Source organism: Poecilia mexicana, unplaced genomic scaffold, assembly GCF_051168715.1.
Source record: "Poecilia mexicana isolate PSO_F unplaced genomic scaffold, ASM5116871v1 scaffold_4, whole genome shotgun sequence".
Taxonomy (NCBI): Eukaryota; Metazoa; Chordata; class Actinopteri; order Cyprinodontiformes; family Poeciliidae; genus Poecilia; species Poecilia mexicana.
This window is the reverse complement of record NW_028263373.1, coordinates 3,082,181-3,101,804: the sequence shown is the minus strand read 5'-3', so window position 1 is coordinate 3,101,804 and position 19,624 is coordinate 3,082,181. Positions and strand designations below refer to the sequence as shown.

Below are 19,624 nucleotides of genomic sequence, written 5' to 3'. Positions count from 1 at the left end.
TGTAATTAGATTGGTTGTGTTACCACCTCCACGCCACTAGAGGCAGTAGCAGGCCTGAAAAGATGTGACTAAGGAGCAGATTTAGAAGTACACCGAAAACTACAGAATTTGCTAAAAACTGTGAGCTGCGCTTAAGAAAATAAAATAAATAAATTCAGATACATTCTGAGAGTGAAACTCCTTCCTAAAGGTGAAAATAATCACAGATTTCAAAAGAAAATAAAAACGGAAGTATAGGAAATAGCGCCCCCTTCGCTTCCAGATAGCAATGGTCCCATTTCCAAATAAGGTCTGAGACTGACAGCGGTCCGTCCCGCCCCTTCCTGTTTGCTGCAGAGGTCCTTCTTAAAGGACTGTCAATTCGCTACAAACAGCCGAATCACGATGTTATTAATGCCAATATGAAGATCAGTAATTACTGAAAATGTATTTTGAGTTTCTCTATAAATTGTGTAACCCAAATGTTCATAAAACTCTTATATTTGACATGGGGCTTTACATGTTTGTTCAGTGTAGCATCTGGACAGAATTTGATATTTGTAGTTGCAGGGGGAACTTAAAAGCACGTTGCCTGTTTCTGGGTGACATCTCCGTGTGAGACTTCCGCCGGAAGTTACCAGCAAGGCGTTAGCAGCGTTAGCTTCCAGGCTTCATTGTGGCTTTTGTCGGCTAGAAGGCGGTTTCGCCGTGTGAGCTGAATATTTCAGAGTCTACAGTGACAATATCTTCGGCTAATCTTCATCTTCAGAGAGAATCAATCAGAGAGACTAACTGCTGAAATATTCAACATCGGAGGAGGAAGAGCTCGATCTTCAGCTCGGAGCCTGCAGGTAATGTTTGCTGATCCAACCTGGCTTCTGCTTCACCTCGATATAAACGGGTTTCTGTTGCATTAATGAACCTGAATGTTTAAAAAGGAGATTCATTCTTTTATTAAATAAAACACAGAAAGTGGTTCTTGAATCCAAATTAAATGTATAAATTACATTTAAATAACATAAAATAAATGCGTAAAATCAAACTATGAAAATGAAAAAAAAAACATAAATGGGACCAAATGCTATTGAGAAATAAGTTTTTTAAAAAGAGAGAAATAAGTTTTTTAAAAAAAGAGAGAGACTTAATGACACGAAGCAAAGACGTCTGGCTGATATTCCAACGTTTAGGAGGAACCGGAGCAGCTCGACCTGCTCCGGTTCTGTTTAGTTTGATCTGAACTCATCCGGTCAGCTGATGGGAATCAGTCAGTTACGGGTTGAGGAGAAACACCAGAGCTGCTCATGTCTGCTGCTGGAAACATTATCCAACATTTAACCAAAACTCACTTACTTGTTTGCACCCTGCTGTAAAAAAACATTGAGTTCATATTTAAAATAAAATCGTTTTTGTAACTCAGGGACTTTTTGTTGTTGATGTTTGAGTTGAAAAAGTTGCTGACTCCTTGGTTATTTTATTTTTACTTTTATGAAGCATAAGTCTGTTATGCTTTTATAAGTTAAATAAAATACATTTTTATGGGCTTACCTGGTTTTGCAATTGGAGGTAAAATTGGCCGGACAGAGTGGGAGAGCTTGTAGCGACGGTCAGTGGAGTTACAGTGGTTTACAGCTTTATTTACTTTCTTTGTTTTTTTATTGCTAATTGTTTTTATTGTTGTGTTGTAAAGGAAATGTATTATTATTATTATTATACCTCCAGCAGCACCATGACTTTCACCTTCATCTTTCTGCTCTGACTCTCCATGACTACAGCCAGCAGCACATGTAATGTTTTTTTTTTACACAGGGCCGTCTGCACCACTTTGGCTCCTTTAACCACTAATTTTTTGCACAAGTACTTTTGTACTTGAACTATTTTCAGATCAGGCCTTCTGTTTCCTTCCTCACTGCAACTTTAGGTGGTGAAAATCTTTCCTTTCTGTCTGACATAGACTTGGTAAAGTTGGCTAGATGGTCTCTGTTACTTTACTTGTTTGAGTTTTTTCCTCAGAGCCCAACTGACAAGCTCTGGCAGCCTCCAGGGGGCGCTCCACACTTTGAAAAGCCCTGGTTTATTAAAACTCTGAACATGCTTCTGCTCTCTGTCCTCTGATGTTTGCTGGTTACTCAGTTTTTACCACATCTTGGATGTTAGCTGCCTGCTGCTGTTAGCCGCCTAGCCGCCTGCTGCTGTTAGCCGCCTAGCCGCCTGCTGCTGTTAGCCGCCTGCTGCTGTTAGCCGCCTGCTGCTGCTAGCCGCCTGCTGCTGCTAGCCGCCTGCTGCTGCTAGCCGCCTGCTGCTGTTAGCTGTTAGCTTTTCAGTTGGGCTCCGAGGAAAAAACTCAAACAAGTCTGGCCAATTTTACCTCCAATTGCAAACCCAGGTAAGCCCATAATAATTTTTTGTTTTTAATATTTATTTTATTGAGTTTTTTCCAAATTGACATACATATATCAACGTAACAGATCAAATTCCCACCCATCCCCCACACGCACCACATCGGCACATCAGAGAACACACAGTCAAGACATGATCAATACACCACCAATTGATCCAAATCATTCCACAAGCATACAAAAAACAAAAACATGACAGTTACACAAGCTGCTAAACAATGGTGGGTCTGTCATCAACAGTCTTTCATTGAAGGAATTTTAGTACAAGGTCCCATATTTCTCAAACACACTGACCATCTTCATTGCAATATCTCAGTCTTTCCAGATGCAGAGTATTTGCTAGTTCCCCCAACCACAGATCAAATGTGGGCACAGAGTCCTTCTTCCAAAATCTCAAAATCAACCTTTTAGCAATCGCCGTACCAAACAAAACGGCCATTTTCCCATCTTTAGTGGCTGGTCGCAATAAGTGGTTCTGGGTCCCATTGTTTTCCAGAAGCTGTTGGGGGGGGGGAGTGAAAAATTTTCTTCCAAAATGAGTGAAGCTGAACACATGAGCAGAAGGAGTGTGTCAAGTAATAACAGCAGCTTGACAACGATTACAAATTGGAGACACGCTTGTAAAGAAAGTGCTCAGCTTCTCCCTGGAGTAATGGAGTCTATGTATTGTTTTGAACTGTATTTGTGTCTGGCATTGACTGAACAGTCCTCAGATACCTGCTGCTCTAACTCACCCTCCCATGCTTTCTTTATCCTAGTTGTGTCTACAGGTATGCTATTAAAGACCTTATAAAAGTATGACACTGCCCCTTGGTTGATAGGATCAAATTTATTTATTTCCTCCAGGGGTTCATGTTTCTTTAAAGCTCCAAAATCCGCTACATTTTTCCTATCCTAGTCCCGAACCTGCAGATAACGGAAAAAACTTGACGGGGGAAGATTATAGTCAGAACATAACAGTGCAAAAGATGCAGAAGTTCCTCCAATATATAGGTCACCTATCACACCAATGCCCTTCACTCCCCACATCCGAAAGACAGCGTCGCTGAGACCTGGCGCAAAGGAGCGACTTTCACAGATAGGAGTATCAAAATAAACCTCTGGAGCTTTTAGAAATGTTTGTATCTGCTTCTTGATTCTGATAGTATTGCCAATGACAAAATTATTAGCATAGAGTGATTTACTGACTTTAACAGGACTGTTAAGGAGAGCTGTCAGGGACGACTTGCAACAATGCAGACGCTCTAAAGATGACCAGGTAGGACAGGACCCATCAGATGAGACTGGGCCCTTCCTCCACCAGGCCAGGATGGATCAATGGAAAGCCCAGTAATATTGCTTGAAGTCTGGTACCAGAACCCAGCCTCCATTCCTGGTTTACATAAGTGTTTTTTTGGAGATTCTGACATTTTTATAGCCCCAAATAAAGGGAATAATGATAGAATCTAATTGTCTGAAGTAGGAAACACCTATAAAACATGGGACAGATTGAAGTAAATGAAGAAATGGTGGTAACACCACATTTGAATGGCGTCGATCCTGCCAGCCATGGATAGAGACTGTCCTCCAGAAATCAATATTCTGCTATTAGTATAAAGTGAAGACTTTTGCTCTGCCAGTTCAGATGTAGGAAATGTTCTGTTTTTCTTTTGTTACCATCACAAATATGTGAAGGAATCATAAGCTACCTTAAATGGAGTGGACCTCAAATATACCGGATCAGCCTCTGTAGTAAGCGGCATTAGTTCACTTTTGTCCCAATTAATAGAAAATCCCGAGAAGCTGCCGAAATTGTTGATCATCATCAAAAGAGAAGACAACAATTTCTGTGGGTTGGAGACATATACAAGTATATCGTCAGCATACAGTGAAATATGATGCTTACGATTAAACATCTCGATAGGTGATATTAGGGGGTTTTGCCTAATGCTGGCAGCCAGAGGTTCAATAATGACTGAGAAGAGAAATGGGGAGGGGGAGCAGCCCTGACGTGTACCACGACGGATAGCAAAAGGACAGGAAATATTCTGATTAGTAATCACAGAAGCAGTTGGGTGCAAATAAATTATTTCGATCTTTTTTTTTTTGAGAACATGCATAATAAAAGGCCATTCTACTTGATCAAATGCACGTTGTGCATCTAGGGAAATAACAATGGACTCATCTGAATGGTTTGAATATATTGAAAAGATGATGCAGATTAAAAAACATATGCCTACCTGGCATAAAGCCAGTCTGACCCGGGTGGATGATTAAACCTATATATTTTTTTGAGTCTATTGGCTACAGTTTTCCCAAGGATTTTTGTTTCTAGAGGTAACAATGAAATTGGGTGATAGGATGAAACAACCTCTGGATCTCGGCCAGGTTGGGGAACGAGCCAAATATTGGCTCTGTTTAAAGTGGGAGGCAGTCTTGACGCTTGCTTAGAGTGGTTTAACATACGTAAAGTAGAGGTGATCATTTGGGGCTGAATATTTTGAAGAACTCGACACTAAAGCCGTCAGGACCAGGCGCTTTGTTGTTGGGAAGGGTCAAGATGACAGATTAAATTTCCTGTAAAGTTATACTGGCTTCCAGTGCTTCAGTCGAATCCGACGGTAGTTTTGGCAAATTCAAATTTTCAAAAAAGCTTTCCATATTTCCAAAGTCTAGTTTTGCCTGTGACTGATAAACACTAGCATAGAAGTCTGCAGAGCGGTCGTTGATTTTATCCGGATCTGTGAGTAAGGTCTCATCTTCAAGCTTAATACGATTTTTGGCTCTAGAGGTCTGTGATTGTAGCTGATGGCTAATAGCTTATGGGGTTTATCACCTAACTCAAAGTATCTTTACTTGACTTGTACCAGTAATTTAGAAACGTTTCTGGACATAATAGAATTGTATTCATATCGTAGAGCTGTTATTTTAATCAATTTATCCAGACACTGCTTTAATTTATACAAATTATCTAAGCTGGTCAACAGGCTATTTCATCCAACCTCATCTTGGACTCTTTACTTTTTGCTGCCTCAAATGAAATCATACATCCACTTATAACCGCCTTCATTGCTTCCCAGAGCCTTGAATCATCCACATCCCCCTTGTCACTAGAACTCAGGTATGTCTTCATTTCATCTGAAATATAGGAGCAAAATTTCTTATCTTTCAACAGAGTGTTATTTAAGCACCAGTTCCACTTTCCCTTTTTAAAATCTAATTTAAGGTTCAGCAACACAGGAGCATGATCCGATAAGTGAATATTGTGGTATTTGCAGCTTGATACTGATCCTAGCAACCTAGAGTCCAACAAGAAGTAATCAATCCTAGAGTAGGACTTATGTACTCCTGAAAAATATGAATAATCCCTCCCGGTAGGATATAGTAGTTTCCAAATGCCAACCAAATTGCGGGATTGTAATAGATTTTTAAGGGACTCGCCACTCTTGATTGAACTGGACTGAGGGCGTTGTCTATCTAAATCTGGGTCCAGGATTAGGTTTAAGTCCCCACCAATAATTAAATTAGAGCCCACCCAATCCGGCACTACATTAAAAAGGTCTTGAAAAAGATGGGATCATCAAAATTAGGCCCGTATATATTTATTAGTGTCACTAATGCAGTATTTAGCAGCCCACTTACAATCGCGTATCTTCCCCTTTGATCTGAAATTGTCTGCTTATGAATGAACAATGTGTGTTTTTTAATCAAAATTGCAACCCCTCTAGTTTTTGTGCTGAAATTTGACTGGTATAGGGCTAACAACTTTAGCAGCTGTTTTCTTAATATGGGTTTCCTGGAGAAAACGCAGGTGTGCATAAACTTTACTCTTTTTAGAGGACTATTTATCCCGCGGACATTCCAGCTAATCAAATTAACCCCGCCCTTACTATGTTTATCTGGATCAGTTGTCATTAATTTGTGTGCATTTTAGTAACTGTTGCATGACTATGAAGATAATTATAAGATATTCAGAACATGCCGATGTGCAAGAAACAGCCCCCCCAGTAACACGACTAACTCTCCCTGCTACCAAACATAACTGAACGGAACCCGGAGCGGTGTCTCCATACCCCAACTTAAAGCTAGAATTAGCCGTCCACCAGGGGGCGGACAAGCAACACAGCTCCCCATCTTTCCAACTAGAGTAGCCGCTCAACCCTACATAATGAACGTATCAAAATAGATAAATGACATTTCTCACCCAATGACAGAATCCTTAATTGCTCGCTTTCTCTAAATTTTAAGCATAACAACAGAAGGGTAGTCTGACCACCTGCTTCATTTAGTCCCAGACTGCCAGTCCTCGATCTCCCGGCTCAGGAATTTATCGGCTTCCACTGGAGTGTCGAACGTAGCAGTGTTATTATTCACAGTAACCAGGAACTGCGCAGGGTATCCGAATCCATAACGAATCCCCTTGGCCCTGCATTGCTCCCTGATGGCTTGGAACGCCTGGCGTTTCTTCATTACAGCTGAGGTGAGGTCAGGAAAGATGAACACCAAGCGACTGTCGTACTGCAGAGGACCCTTCTCCCTCGCCATCTGTAGCATCCGCTCCTTCTCTTGAAAAAAATGCAGCCTGACAATGATGGCTCTCGCCTTCCCGTCTTTAGCCTGCGACAGGCTCCGGTGTGCCCGATCCACCTCAATAGGCCGATCAAAGTTGTCTTCTCCCAGCAGTTTAGGCAGCAGTTTGCAGACAAAGTCCGTCGGTCTACCATTCTCCGATTTCTCTTGTATGCCCACAATACGGATATTCTGCCTCCAAATCCTCCAGCTTAGCTTGCTGCTGAGAGCATTGCGCAGCTAGGCTATCATGTTGCTTCTCCAGCTCCGAAATCCATCTATCCGTGACACGACTGCGGCCTCGGTTGATGTCACACGGTCACTTATATCGGAATGCGCTGCTTTGAGACTGGAAATTGATCCATTGAGCTCCACAAACCTCATGTCGACCGTGCTGCTAAGCTTGCTTATGGCTGCTAGGACATCCTCATTGGTGGCGGATGGACCCGGACAGCACGTGGGGCTTGTGTTAGCATTAGCCACCTCGACGCCTGCTAGTTTGGTCTGGTCGTCTAGGGTCTCATCCCCTGAGCCTTTGCCTTTCTTATTACCTTTGGGCTTCGTCATCTTGTTCATAATACAATGGCACACTACAAATATGCTAAGCAGAAGTTTAAGTATTATTTAGGGTGAAATAATGGTGAAGTTGAGTCGGAGCTTCCTCAAAACACTTCTACTCCATATTGAGACCTAGGCCACGCAGCCCATAATAATTTAATATAACATAAATACCAGCAGAAGAACTCGTCACATTACAAGGAATGGCCTCAGACATTTATTTTCAATTTAGTCTGAGAATTTACTAACAAAGTAGTCCAACTTTACAGCTGAACTTTCCCATAAATAACCTCTTAACTACCGACATGCAGCCAAGCTGCTCAAATTAATGAGCCAACTATGATTAAATGAAATACTGAGAAAAACTTTAAAACTACTTAAAACAAGACAAAAACAAAAAATGAAGATAAGCATGAACCACAAATGCAGCGAGACACAAATCAGTGCACAAATATGAAATATGCACACTGTTTTATACTCTGACAAATAATAATAATCACCAAAACTCTTCAGCAAGAAGCATTAAAAACATGAAAGGACGACTCAATCGTTTTATTTAACTACTTTATTCTGATCTGATCAAACTCAAATCCTAGGTGAAGCTCAGAAAAGGATCAACAGAAAGTTTCCACGTCTTCCTACATCCAGGAACTCTATCGCCATTTTGGTAGTGTGGAACCATCGAAGCATAAAAGTTTATGCATATTCTCAGTCATATGATCCTGTAATATTTATGGCAGCACAATCAAACGCCAAGGCCTTCAGATGAGTTTGTGTTGGTGATCCCATTTTAACCATCATTGGATTTCTTTAACTTTTAAATGAAAACATGGCAAAAATCACAATTAATTCAAATAACCATCTTTTTATCTAATCATTACTCATTGAATTGTCTGATTCAATAAAAGATCAGACATCTTTAATAATAGTAATGTATTTTATTTGTAGGCACCTTTCTTGACACTCAAGGTCACCTTACATTTGGGAATGTTTGCAAGTACAGAAAATAAGGCTTTGGGGTTACCCTCATTAGAACTGATTTAAAGTGGAATACTATTGATTCAGCTGCAGAAATGGGATCTTTGTAGTGAAGAATATGATTTGAATGTCTTTGTGCACAGAGAGTCGACATCCTTTTACTTTTAACTAAGAGTGGAAGTAAGCCAAGGTGCAGTACAGGTAAATGAGACAGATCTGGTTTTAAGTGGAGCAAGATTGTTTAGGAGGCCATGAAGGCTTTTGTTGTGTGCAAGCAATTCATCTGGGGAAGAAAAATGGTCAACGTTGGGTAGACTATTAATACAATAAGATGAATTGTCTAGATCAATGTCCTTAATATTACAGAAGGTTACATTGTGTGGGAGGTTAGATTTAGAAAGAGAGATATTAACTCCAAATGATGGAAACGTAATCTGAAAAGGGCAGGAATCTGCCTTGCAGTCGGTAGGTAATAACTCCTGAGCAACAAATTAAATCCAAGATACGTCCTTTAATATGCGTAGGAAAATTGGTGTATTGCTGGAGTCCAAAACTGTCCAAGCAGGATATGGAGTCTTAAGAAGAGTCCGTTCATTATCCACATGAATGTTAAAATCCCCAAGAAGTGTTATATTTGGTGAGATTATAGAAAGGGCGGTACAAGGTGGCAGTTCTAGTGGGAGTTGGTCCAGAGAGCTGACATACAGTTGCTTCAAACGAATGACGGACAGGAACAGTTACAGGCCTTACCCTCCACTTCTCGTGGTAGATTATTGCGAAACCTCCCTCTCTGCCAGAAACACGAGGTTGAGCGATGTAAACAAACCCTGGAGGAGTAGCATCGTTGAGTGGAGCAAAGTCGTAAAATATCCTGGTTATGGAGCTGAGCTGATGGTGGTGATCCATGCAGATGTAAGCGGATCTTAAAAAGCTCGGTGGCAGAGAACTGGAGGAGTGCTGTCGTTATTCAGGGTTTTAAGAAAAGTCTCGGTAAAAGAAAACAAGAATCTTATTGTCAGAGATTTCTGCATTCCTCTTTACTTTTGCTCTACGTTTGTAAGCCGCCTGAACCAAATCCCATTTCTTTAAGTTCCAGGATAATTTCTGGTTTGAATGCTGCTGCCTCACTGTGGCTGCATCTGTTCACTAAGTCAACCTGACACAAATACACTTTCATTGACTTCTGCATTAAATTCAATACCCAATGGTTATTATGGTCATAAATAAATGCTAGTTGTACTATAGCATATTTCTCAGTCAACTCATGACTCCATTCTGGTCATAGTTCTGATCAATGCAAAGTACAAGCTAGTTACTAAACTAGATGGTGCGTAGTGGATAGTGCACACCCAAGGCAGCGTTATGTGACGAGCGAGCCAGGAGTCATGGTTTGTGAATGAAAAACAGGGCTGTTAAAAAATGGGGTGTAATAATGGATGTTTTCACTCAGTCAGGGATAAATGTGCTGATAAATTGATTGGTTAAAGAGTTAAGGGACAGTGAAACACTTTGTATGTTAATGATCCGAATAGTTCATTCTACAAACCCTAGCAGTCAAGTTTGAATAAATAAGTGAATGATTCATTCAGGGGGGAAATCCACATTTCAGTACAGCCCATCCAAAGAACAAAAAAACAAAGAAACATACAAGACATTGGTAGACTGGTGCAGCCCTTGGAGTGACACCTTTTCATTAGATGAGAATAACCACATTAAGGAAAAATCATATCTCACACTATTTTCTATTGGACACAAAGTAGGGTTGCAAAAAACCTTTGCACATGACATCAATATATAGACAACATAAGGAGAGGAGGCAGTGAAGGTGGTGCAATGAGGTGTGTTTATAGCCAGAGGGTGTGTGTGGATTTGTAAATAAGTCTGTGAACACTGTTTCCCTCCCACCATAGTCTTTGATAATTGATGGAGCATCATCAGCAGCCTCAGTCGATCTCTGATTCAAGTCCATGGATGTGAAGTATTGACGACTTTCTCAATGGTGAAATCCAAACAGCCAAATAAGTGGTCAGTCCAACCAAACTAGCAAGTCAAGGTTGATTCCATCTCACCAGCAGGTTCCAGGGGCCGCAGCTGTCCTGCAGCTCTCAGCAATAATTCAGTCGGAGCGTTCACCGCTCGGCACAGTCCTCTCAATGGTCAGAACAGCTGCCCATGTTTTCTGGATTTCACAATATGCCAGGTAACCACCAACTCCAAAAAGCAGAAATCCTGTTATTAAAAATTTCAGTTGTGTTCACGTCTTCAACATCCTCGACCAACAGTAAGGACAGACACACTCCCTTCCTCTTGCCCAGAAATCCAAAGTGTATTGAACTGCATACGTCCTGCCAGGGCATCCTGTGACTGATGGGAGCGGAGCAGGGTGGAGCTGTATGCGCTTTTGTTATGCAGTGCTCCGTACACTCTAATTAGCATCTGCCTCTTACATTTCCTTTCTCAAAATGATATGCTACCTACTCCTCTACTTACATGATGATATATCAACACAACTTCATTGCTCATTCTGTTTTGGCTTTCTCTGTTTATGTATATTAAATATTAAATGCAGACGAAGCAAATAACTTTGACCTGGTCTGAGTTTCGGGTGGGACTCTGGCTATAGATCTAAACCCTAGCTAAAGACACGTCCTTTAGTGAGTAATTTTATAAAGCATTTAAAAACTAAACAATGTATGTTATGCACTATTTATGATTTAAGACATTCAGAGGGACTGTAGGCTTAAAAAGAAGAATGGCCAACCTGTTCTAAATAAAATGCATTTGTTTTCAAAACTTATTGTGTGATCTACAAGTACCACCTTCTTAACTACTGTATTTCAGAACTCATATCGGCAAGTACCTAAACCAAAGTATTTGTTCTGGAAAAAAGTGGTATTGAGAAAATCCGAGTATCAGTAGTTGCCTTTATGTTGTGTCCTGCCTAAAGACTGTAGAGAAACCTCGGACTGCCTTCATTTTTGCACAAAAAAACTCAGTTGAACAGTGAACTCCACCTGTTGGTTACATGCGCAACATGTTGATGATCTGCAGCTGTCAAGCTTCTGGTGTAGCAACTGGTCAATGGAAGATGAACACAGAAAATAAGCTAAAATTAATATTACATTTTCTGTTCTTTTTTTTTCCAGATTTTCCACATCATTATTTTTGTTATTAAGCTAGATCTTGCTCATTGTTTTATCTTCTACCAACAAGAGATCTCTGTTCTGGAAAAGAAGGAAACAGAATCTTTAAAAACCAAAGGGAGAGCCAGTGAACCAGAACTTGGACACGTAAAATCAGAGTATGGATCAGAACCTTTGCTGAATGAAGACCACATTGTACTAAAGAGATGGATATCGTAATGGGGACATATTCTGGATCTCTTGAAATAAAAGAAGAACCAGAAGAACTAGAACCGCAACAAGTTGAAGAAGATCATGATCCATCAGGATTTCAGCACATGGTAAAAATTGAGGTCGAAGACATCAGTCAGGATGAAAACCAGGATGTACTGAAGCAGGAGAGGGATTCCTTAATGGGAGGAGATTCTGCATCTGTTGAACTCAAAGAGGAACCAGTAGAACTCAAACCTAAACAAGTGAAGGAAGAGGAGCATGGATCAGGACCTCAGCAGATGGCAGAAAAAGAGGCTAAAACCATCAGTCAGGATGAATACCAGGATATACCAAAGCAGGAGACTGATAATTTAGTCCTAGAGGCTTTTGATAATGATACAGACCAACAACAACCACCAGATGTAAATGGAAATCAAATTCTCTTACAGAACTTCTCTAAAGTAGAGCTTCAGGAAATACAGACTCGTGAAGCCTCAGGATCCAGTAAAGATGATTGGCAACAGAAAATGGCTCAGAAAACCAGAGGACAAAGTGATGATGCAGAGAAAGGGATGAAGGGCAGGAAAATTCAGAATGGTAAACAATGTAAAGTGTGTGGGAAATATTTTAAATGTAATAGTGATTTAAGAGTTCACATGAGAATTCACACGGGTGAGAAGCCTTTCTTATGTTTAATCTGTGGGAAATGTTTCAATCACAAACATAATTTAAATAGCCACGTAAGAATTCACACTAGTGAAAAGGCTTTCTCATGTAAAACATGTGGAAAAGGTTTTAATCAAAAAATTAGTTGGAAATGCCACATGAGAACTCACACAGGTGAGAAACCTTTCTCATGTCCAACCTGTGGAAAAGGTTTCAATCACAAACATAATTTGAATAGCCACATGAGTAGTCACACAGGCGAGAAGCCGTTCTCCTGTCTAACCTGTGGAAAAGGTTTCATCCAGAAGTTTAGTTTGACTATTCACACGAGAACTCACACAGGTGAGAAGCCTTTTTCATGTGTAACTTGTGGAAAATGTTTCCGTCATAAACATGATTTGAATCGCCACATGATGACTCACACAGGTGAGAAGAAGCCTTTTTGTTGTTCAATCTGTGGGAAAGGTTTGGTTCAGAAACGTAATTTGAGTGTTCATATGAGAACTCACACAGGTGAGAAGCCTTTCTCATGTATAACCTGTGGAAAAAGTTTCATCCAAAAACGTAGTTTAAATAGTCACATGATAAGTCACAGAAGTGAGAAGCTCTTCTCATGTATAATCTGTGGAAAGGGTTTCAATAAAAAATCTAATTTTACCTGCCACATGAGGATTCATACAGGTGAGAAGCCTTTTTCATGTCTAACCTGTGGTAAAGGATTTAATCAAAAAAGATTTTTGAGTACCCACATAACAATTCACACAGGTGAGAAGCCTTTCTCATGTCTAACTTGTGGAAAAGGTTTTATGCAAAAACATAGTTTGAATAGCCACATGAGAAGTCACACAGGTGAAAAGCCTTTCTCATGTTTAACTTGTGGAAAAAGTTTCATTCAAAAACGTAGTTTGACAAGCCACATGAGATATCACACAGGTGAGAAATCTTTCACGTGTGAAACTTGTGGAAAGAGTTTCAATAAAAAATCTACTTATACTAGCCACGTGATAACCCACACAGGTGAGAAACCTTTCTCATGTTTAACTTGTGGAAAAAGTTTCATTCAAAAACGTAGCTTGACTAGACACATAAGAACTCACACAGGGGAGAAGCCTTTCTCATGTATAATCTGTGGAAAGGGTTTCTATAAAAAATATAGTTTCACTTACCACATGAGGATTCATACAGGTGAGAAACCTTTCTCATGTAAGACCTGTGGAAAAGGTTTTAATCAAAAAAGATTTCTGAATACCCACATGCTAGCTCACACAGGTGAGAAGCCCTTCTCATGTGTAACCTGTGGGAAAAGTTTCATTCAAAAACGTAGTTTGACTAGCCACACGAGAACTCACACAGGTGAGAAGCCCTTCTCATGTCTAACCTGTGGGAAAAATTTCCTTCAAAAACGTGGTATGACTAGCCACATGAGAATTCACACAGGTGAGAAGCCGTTCTCATGTATGACCTGTGGGAAAAGTTTCCTTCAAAAATGTAGTTTGACATGCCACATGAGATCTCACACAGGTGAGAAACCTTTCATATGCGGAACTTGTGGAAAAGGTTACAGTCGCAAACATAGTTTGATTAAGCATCTTACAACTCACAAAATAGAATCCTTTCCTATTTCATACTTGTAATAAAGTTCTCTGTGGTTGTATTTTACCTACTGAAACTTGTAAAAATGTAATTAGAAACCGTTTAAAATTACCCATACAAGTCAGAAGGCTTAATTGTTATTAATGTTGCTGCTGAATTCAAAGACATTTAAATTCTCTTACATTTGTGCAAATCTTTGAATAATTAAACCTACTTTTGCAGATAAATATAACTTTTGAGATCTGTGCTCAGATTTTCAGACTTTCTGGCGCTCTCACATTGTTCTGTTCTTGTTCTGGCTCATTTAACTGGGGAATTTAGCTTGAGACTCCTGGCATAGATACGAGTTAATAATTATGCATGATAGTAATGACACTTTGACCTCACAATACGAACTGTGAAGTAAGAGAGTGGGTCTGTTGAGAGTGAAAAACCAATTGAAGATGTAACATAAATGCACTAAGGAGGTGACTGGCTACAAAAGCGGCATCAGAAGATGTTCCTTTAAACGAGTCTGAGATGGGAATGAGGAAACATTTGGTTTTAGTTTTGGTCTAAATCTACAAATAGAATAAGACATAGCAGTGCTACCCCTGAAGTAGGTGGGATCTGAACTCAACAGTTGGATGTTTATCTACAAGGCAGATCAAAGTTGAAACTCTTACTGTCAAATGATTTTCTTTGTATTTCACATTTTGTGAAAGGCTTTTAAATATAGATATTGAACTCTGTTGTCTTCTTATCTTTATTCTCAGGTGGGTTTTTATTTCTGTGGGAGTGGGAAGCTTAAGTGAGTAATGAGAGAATGGGAATATCAAAGTTTGTTGCTTTTGGTATTATTTTTAGTAGTCTATTGTTCCTTGTAGTAGTTTGTCAGTTTCTATCAAAAGGGATGTTCAGGAAAAATAACTCCATAAAGATTAATGGCTTTTTATGGGATGGTTTATAATAAATTGCCATAATAGTTTTGCTTTGTCTGTTTTTTCACAGATTGTACTGAAATGATGCATGATGTAAAATCAATGATGTGAAATAAAAAGAATAAAAAGGGCCATTTCTCTGTATTTAATCAGTGACAACTATTCAAATGAATGAACATGCCTCTGTCATGTGACCCATGTAAGGATGCCTAAGTCCTCAATCTAGAGCCAAAAAAACTCTTAAAAAATGAATGAAGTCTGTTGTGTGGATTAATGCTGGACTAAACTATATTAATGTTCATCAAAAGATCAGCCTGACTATATCAGCTCAATACTAAACTCAGTCAAACTTAGACCAGGGCTCCATCAAAGTCGACAGAATGCATATCTGCATTTGCATGACCTTCAACCTTCTCGATTATTTGCTGGGAAAATTTAAATCAAACTACCAAAAAAATCACTATGAATAACGAATACAATTATTTATCTGAAAAATAACAGCTTTCATCAGCTTTCCAAGTAACCTTGTTCATCTGTTCCAGGTTGCTGCCTTAATGCTGAGTTCACTTTGACTCTAAAGACAGCACCTGTAGAAAATTTGAAGCTGATGAAGCTTCATTATCAGTGAGCTCCTCCAAGCTGTGATGCTCCTTTTTTTGGTCAATAAAAGATGAACAGAGAACCAACTGCTGGTAATAAGTTAAAATTTTAATATTCCATTTTCTGTTTTCATTTTTTCAGATTTGACACATTATGTCTGTTAACAAGCAAGATGTTCTTGCTCATCATTTTATCCTCAACCAACAAGACATCTCTTTTCTGAACCAGAGGGAATCTCTGAAAACCAAAGGGAGAGCAGAGGAACCAGAACTTGTACAAGAAGAAGAGCATGAGTCAGAACCAGACCTTACTGCACCAAAGCAAGAGATGGATAACACAATAGGAAAAGATTCTGCATCTCTTGAAATCAAAGAAGAGCCAGAGGAACTAGAACTGCAACAAATGAAGAAAGATGATTATCAATCAGGATCTCTGCAGATTGTAAAGATTGAGGTTGAAGACATCAGTCAGGATGAAAACCAGGATGCACTGGACCACGAGATTGATACCTTAATAGGAACCAATTCTGTATCTCACCAAATCAAAGAGGAACCAGTAGAACTAGAACTTAAAGAAATAAAGGAACAGGAGGATGGATCAGGACTTGAGCAGATGGGAAGTCGGGATGAAAACCAGGAAGTACCGAAGGATGAGATTGATATCTTAATCCTAAAGCTTTCTGATGATGAAACAGACCACCAACGACTGGAGCTCAATGGAACCCAAATCATCTTTCAGAACATCCCAGAAGCAGATCATCATCAGGGAATAGAGACTAACGAAGCCTCGGGATCCCACAGAGATAAACGGCAACAGAAAACCAGATGTGGGAATGAAGAGCAAAGAATGAAGGGCAAGAAAATTCAGAAGGATAAAAAATTGAAACAGTGTAAAGTGTGTCATAAAAGTTTCAAATTCAACTGTGGATTAACAGTTCACATGAGAACTCACACAGGTGAGAAGCCATTCTCATGTATAATCTGTGGAAAGTCTTTTAATCAAAAAGGTAATTTGATTAGCCACATGAGAACTCATACAGGTGAGAAGCCTTTCTCTTGTCTGACCTGTGGAAAATGTTTCAATCAAAAACATATTTTGAATTGCCATATGAGAACTCACACAGGTGAGAAGCCTTTCTCATGTAAAACTTGTGGGAAATGTTTCAGGCACAAAAATGATTTGAATAGCCACATGAGAATTCACACAAGTGAGAAGCCTTTTTCATGTTTAACTTGTGGAAAGGGTTTCAATACAAAGCGTAATTTGACTAACCACATGACAAATCATACAGGTGAGAAGCCTTTTTCTTGTATAACTTGTGGAAAAAGTTTCAATCAAAAAGGTCATTTGAATAGGCACATGAGAACTCACACAGGTGAGAAGCCGTTCCCATGTATGACGTGTGGAAAATGTTTCAATCAAAGAGGAAGTTTGACAAGCCACATGAGAACTCACACAGGTGAGAAGCCTTTTTCATGTATAATTTGTGGAAAGGGTTTCAATGCGAAACGTAATTTGACTAACCACGTAAGGAATCATACAGGTGAAAAGCCTTTCTCATGTGGTACCTGTGGCAAAGGCTTCAGTCATAAAAAAAGTTTGACTAACCATGTTATAATTCACACAAAATAGAAGCCTTTCAAGTCACGCAAAGTCATGTGACCGAGGTGAGGAATGTAGCTTGTTAACCATAGCTCCACACTTTTCCCTGATGTACCTTTGTTTTTCCACATGTGATATTTTGGTTGACATGTTTACCAAGTAGAAAGTGATGGTGACATTGTCACCGAACCAATCTGTCAAACAGGCTCAAAAACAAATGAATGTCCGCTCTGTTGACAATGAAGAAACTGCTAACCTAGTTAAGCTAGCAGTAGCAGAAGCCAGAACTACGCCAGTGGAAGAAGTGGTTGCCCAACTTTCAGCCAAATCACAAGCCACGGTGATGGAGTACATCGCTGAAAATCTGAGATGTTAACCATCCGAGCAGACACCTCAGAGTATTTAGAAACCACCAAAAGCCGCCTAACAGATGTAGATAGCCGCCTCTCTACATTGGTGGGCAAGCTAGCAACACTGTGCAACACACTGGAGGAAAAAGCTGACGGGTCGGCCAGAGACTACATAAAGATAGAGGGGATTCCCCAAACCCCTGAAACACCTAACCTTCCCACCTATTTACTCAATGCTGTCCTGAAGTGGTTCCTGGAGATGCCTTCAGTTGAAATCGTGTGAATTGGTCCAACAGGGAAAAATTCCAACCGTAAGCTAATTCTGCGTTTCCTTCTGCTGACATTTACTGACAGAGCTGGGTCCAATGTGTGGGGATAAACCAGACTCATTAAGTGCAGTTTATGTTATTGTTTCTTGAAGCCCTCTAGTTCCACACTGACAGGAATGTCTCCGGGAAATATATCGGAAAGGGAACGCTCCTCTACGTAGAGGTCCAAATTTACTGGGACAGAGAATCTACATAGCACTTTAAAAACCGTGACCACCAGCTTATACGTTTTAAATTCATACCTTGAATGTGTTTCACCCCCAAGAATGGATTCGCTATGAAAATGATCACATTTCCTAATTATGACTTATGCACACTTAATAATCATCATACACTTGTATTTGGGTTGTGCCAATGTTTTTGTAAACCTTTTTTATGACAATGAGATCAAAAATGACACGATGCGTTTTTTTCATTTGAAATGAAAAAACAAAAATATTCTCGTTTTTCGTTTATTAAACCATAATCAGAAATCAGATAATGGCTCAGCTCGGCTCGTTATCCGATTTCCCATTTCATTCACCAAGCAAAAATGGAAAACACGGATAACGAGCGCTCAATTTCAATTTTCATGATTTCAAGTGGTCTGACCTGAAGTCCTCTCTGTCCCGCAGTTTGTTTTTGTAAACTCGTCCAAATTGGCATGTAATTAAATTGATCATGAACCTTCACACTGAAAGCTTTATACACTTTGTTTACTATATGAAGCTAATGGCTAAATGCAGCTTCCGATTCAGTGAATGGCTAAAGGGCTAGTCCGCCCAATTTTTACCAACCTTTAATCTGCTCTGGTTTAAAAAGACGCTCAAACCGCGACTAGAACATTCTGCCCGTCATTTAAACCCTTTAGTTTTTCCTTTCTGAATAGCATACCAATTATAATCCGGTACGTCATGAACAAGCATGCAGAAAAGGTTATCCAAAATATAAAAATGTATCTATTTCTACCAGGTAGGAAATGTTTGAAAAAAGAGGATTTGGGAAAGAAAACAGGTCAACATTCTGACTTTAATCTAAAAAAATGTCTTGCACATCAGTTGGTGTTAGAATAATGTTACAGGCCTTTTATCTTCATATCCTCTTCTGTGGTTTAACACCACACAATATTTTTTCATATTTGTATAAGTATGACTGTCCAATTAGAAATGAAAACTTTTGTCCCCTTCATGAGACCATTTACTTATAACTTATTAAACTCAACTGACTAAACATAATGAACAACTTTTGAGTTGATTATTTCCATTATTTCTTATCTCTGGATACATAAGCAAGAAACATTAAAAGAATTATTTCATATTTAATTTGTTTCAATCTTTATGTAGTCAGAGCTTTGAACTCAAATCTTACAAAATAAACAGACAAAATGTTTTCATAAAAATGTATTTATTACAATAACATACAAGCAGTTATTCAGCCTGTGTTTGGGGAATCATGAAAAAATATTCCTATAATTTATGTATATAAAAGATGAGGAGCCGGTGAGGAAGACGATGTCAGGAGGAGGAAGAGGATCACTGGGAAGCTGCATCCAAACCTGGAGCTGAGGCCTCTCCTCCTAAGAGCCGCCTGCATGAAACAATAAAAAATATTTTAAAAAGTTCACACTGCACGTAAGAAGCCAATCGAAGGGAAGAATATATTTCACTCACACAAATAATATAAATTTACGAACTAGAAAAAAATCAGAGGAAGAGAATAACTGGTATTGGAAGCGAACACTGTCAATGTTTAGATCCCAACATCTTCAGAAGTATCGAACTCTCCAGAGAG

General features: G+C 39.4%; 2 protein-coding genes across 2 annotated transcripts; both read left to right on the top strand.

Annotated features, from left to right (window-relative positions):
• The first annotated feature begins 720 nt into the window (after positions 1 to 720).
• On the top strand, positions 721 to 15,119 carry LOC106911474 (uncharacterized). The gene is made up of 2 exons (XM_088004780.1): positions 721 to 830; positions 11,606 to 15,119. Exon 2 carries the CDS (start codon positions 11,809 to 11,811, stop codon positions 14,092 to 14,094), a length of 2,286 nt encoding a protein of 761 aa, XP_087860906.1. The 5' UTR covers positions 721 to 830; positions 11,606 to 11,808; the 3' UTR covers positions 14,095 to 15,119.
• On the top strand, positions 741 to 18,292 carry LOC106911475 (uncharacterized). The gene is made up of 2 exons (XM_014978284.2): positions 741 to 830; positions 15,715 to 18,292. The coding sequence occupies exon 2, from the start codon at positions 15,727 to 15,729 to the stop codon at positions 17,203 to 17,205; it is 1,479 nt and encodes a 492-aa protein (XP_014833770.2). The 5' UTR covers positions 741 to 830; positions 15,715 to 15,726; the 3' UTR covers positions 17,206 to 18,292.
• Positions 18,293 to 19,624: the final 1,332 nt, after the last annotated feature.

Excerpts from the sequence above, each read along its gene's own strand:
- LOC106911474 (XM_088004780.1), top strand. The coding sequence starts at position 11,809 with ATGGATATCGTAATGGGGACATATTCTGGATCTCTTGAAATAAAAGAA.
- LOC106911475 (XM_014978284.2), top strand. The coding sequence starts at position 15,727 with ATGTCTGTTAACAAGCAAGATGTTCTTGCTCATCATTTTATCCTCAAC.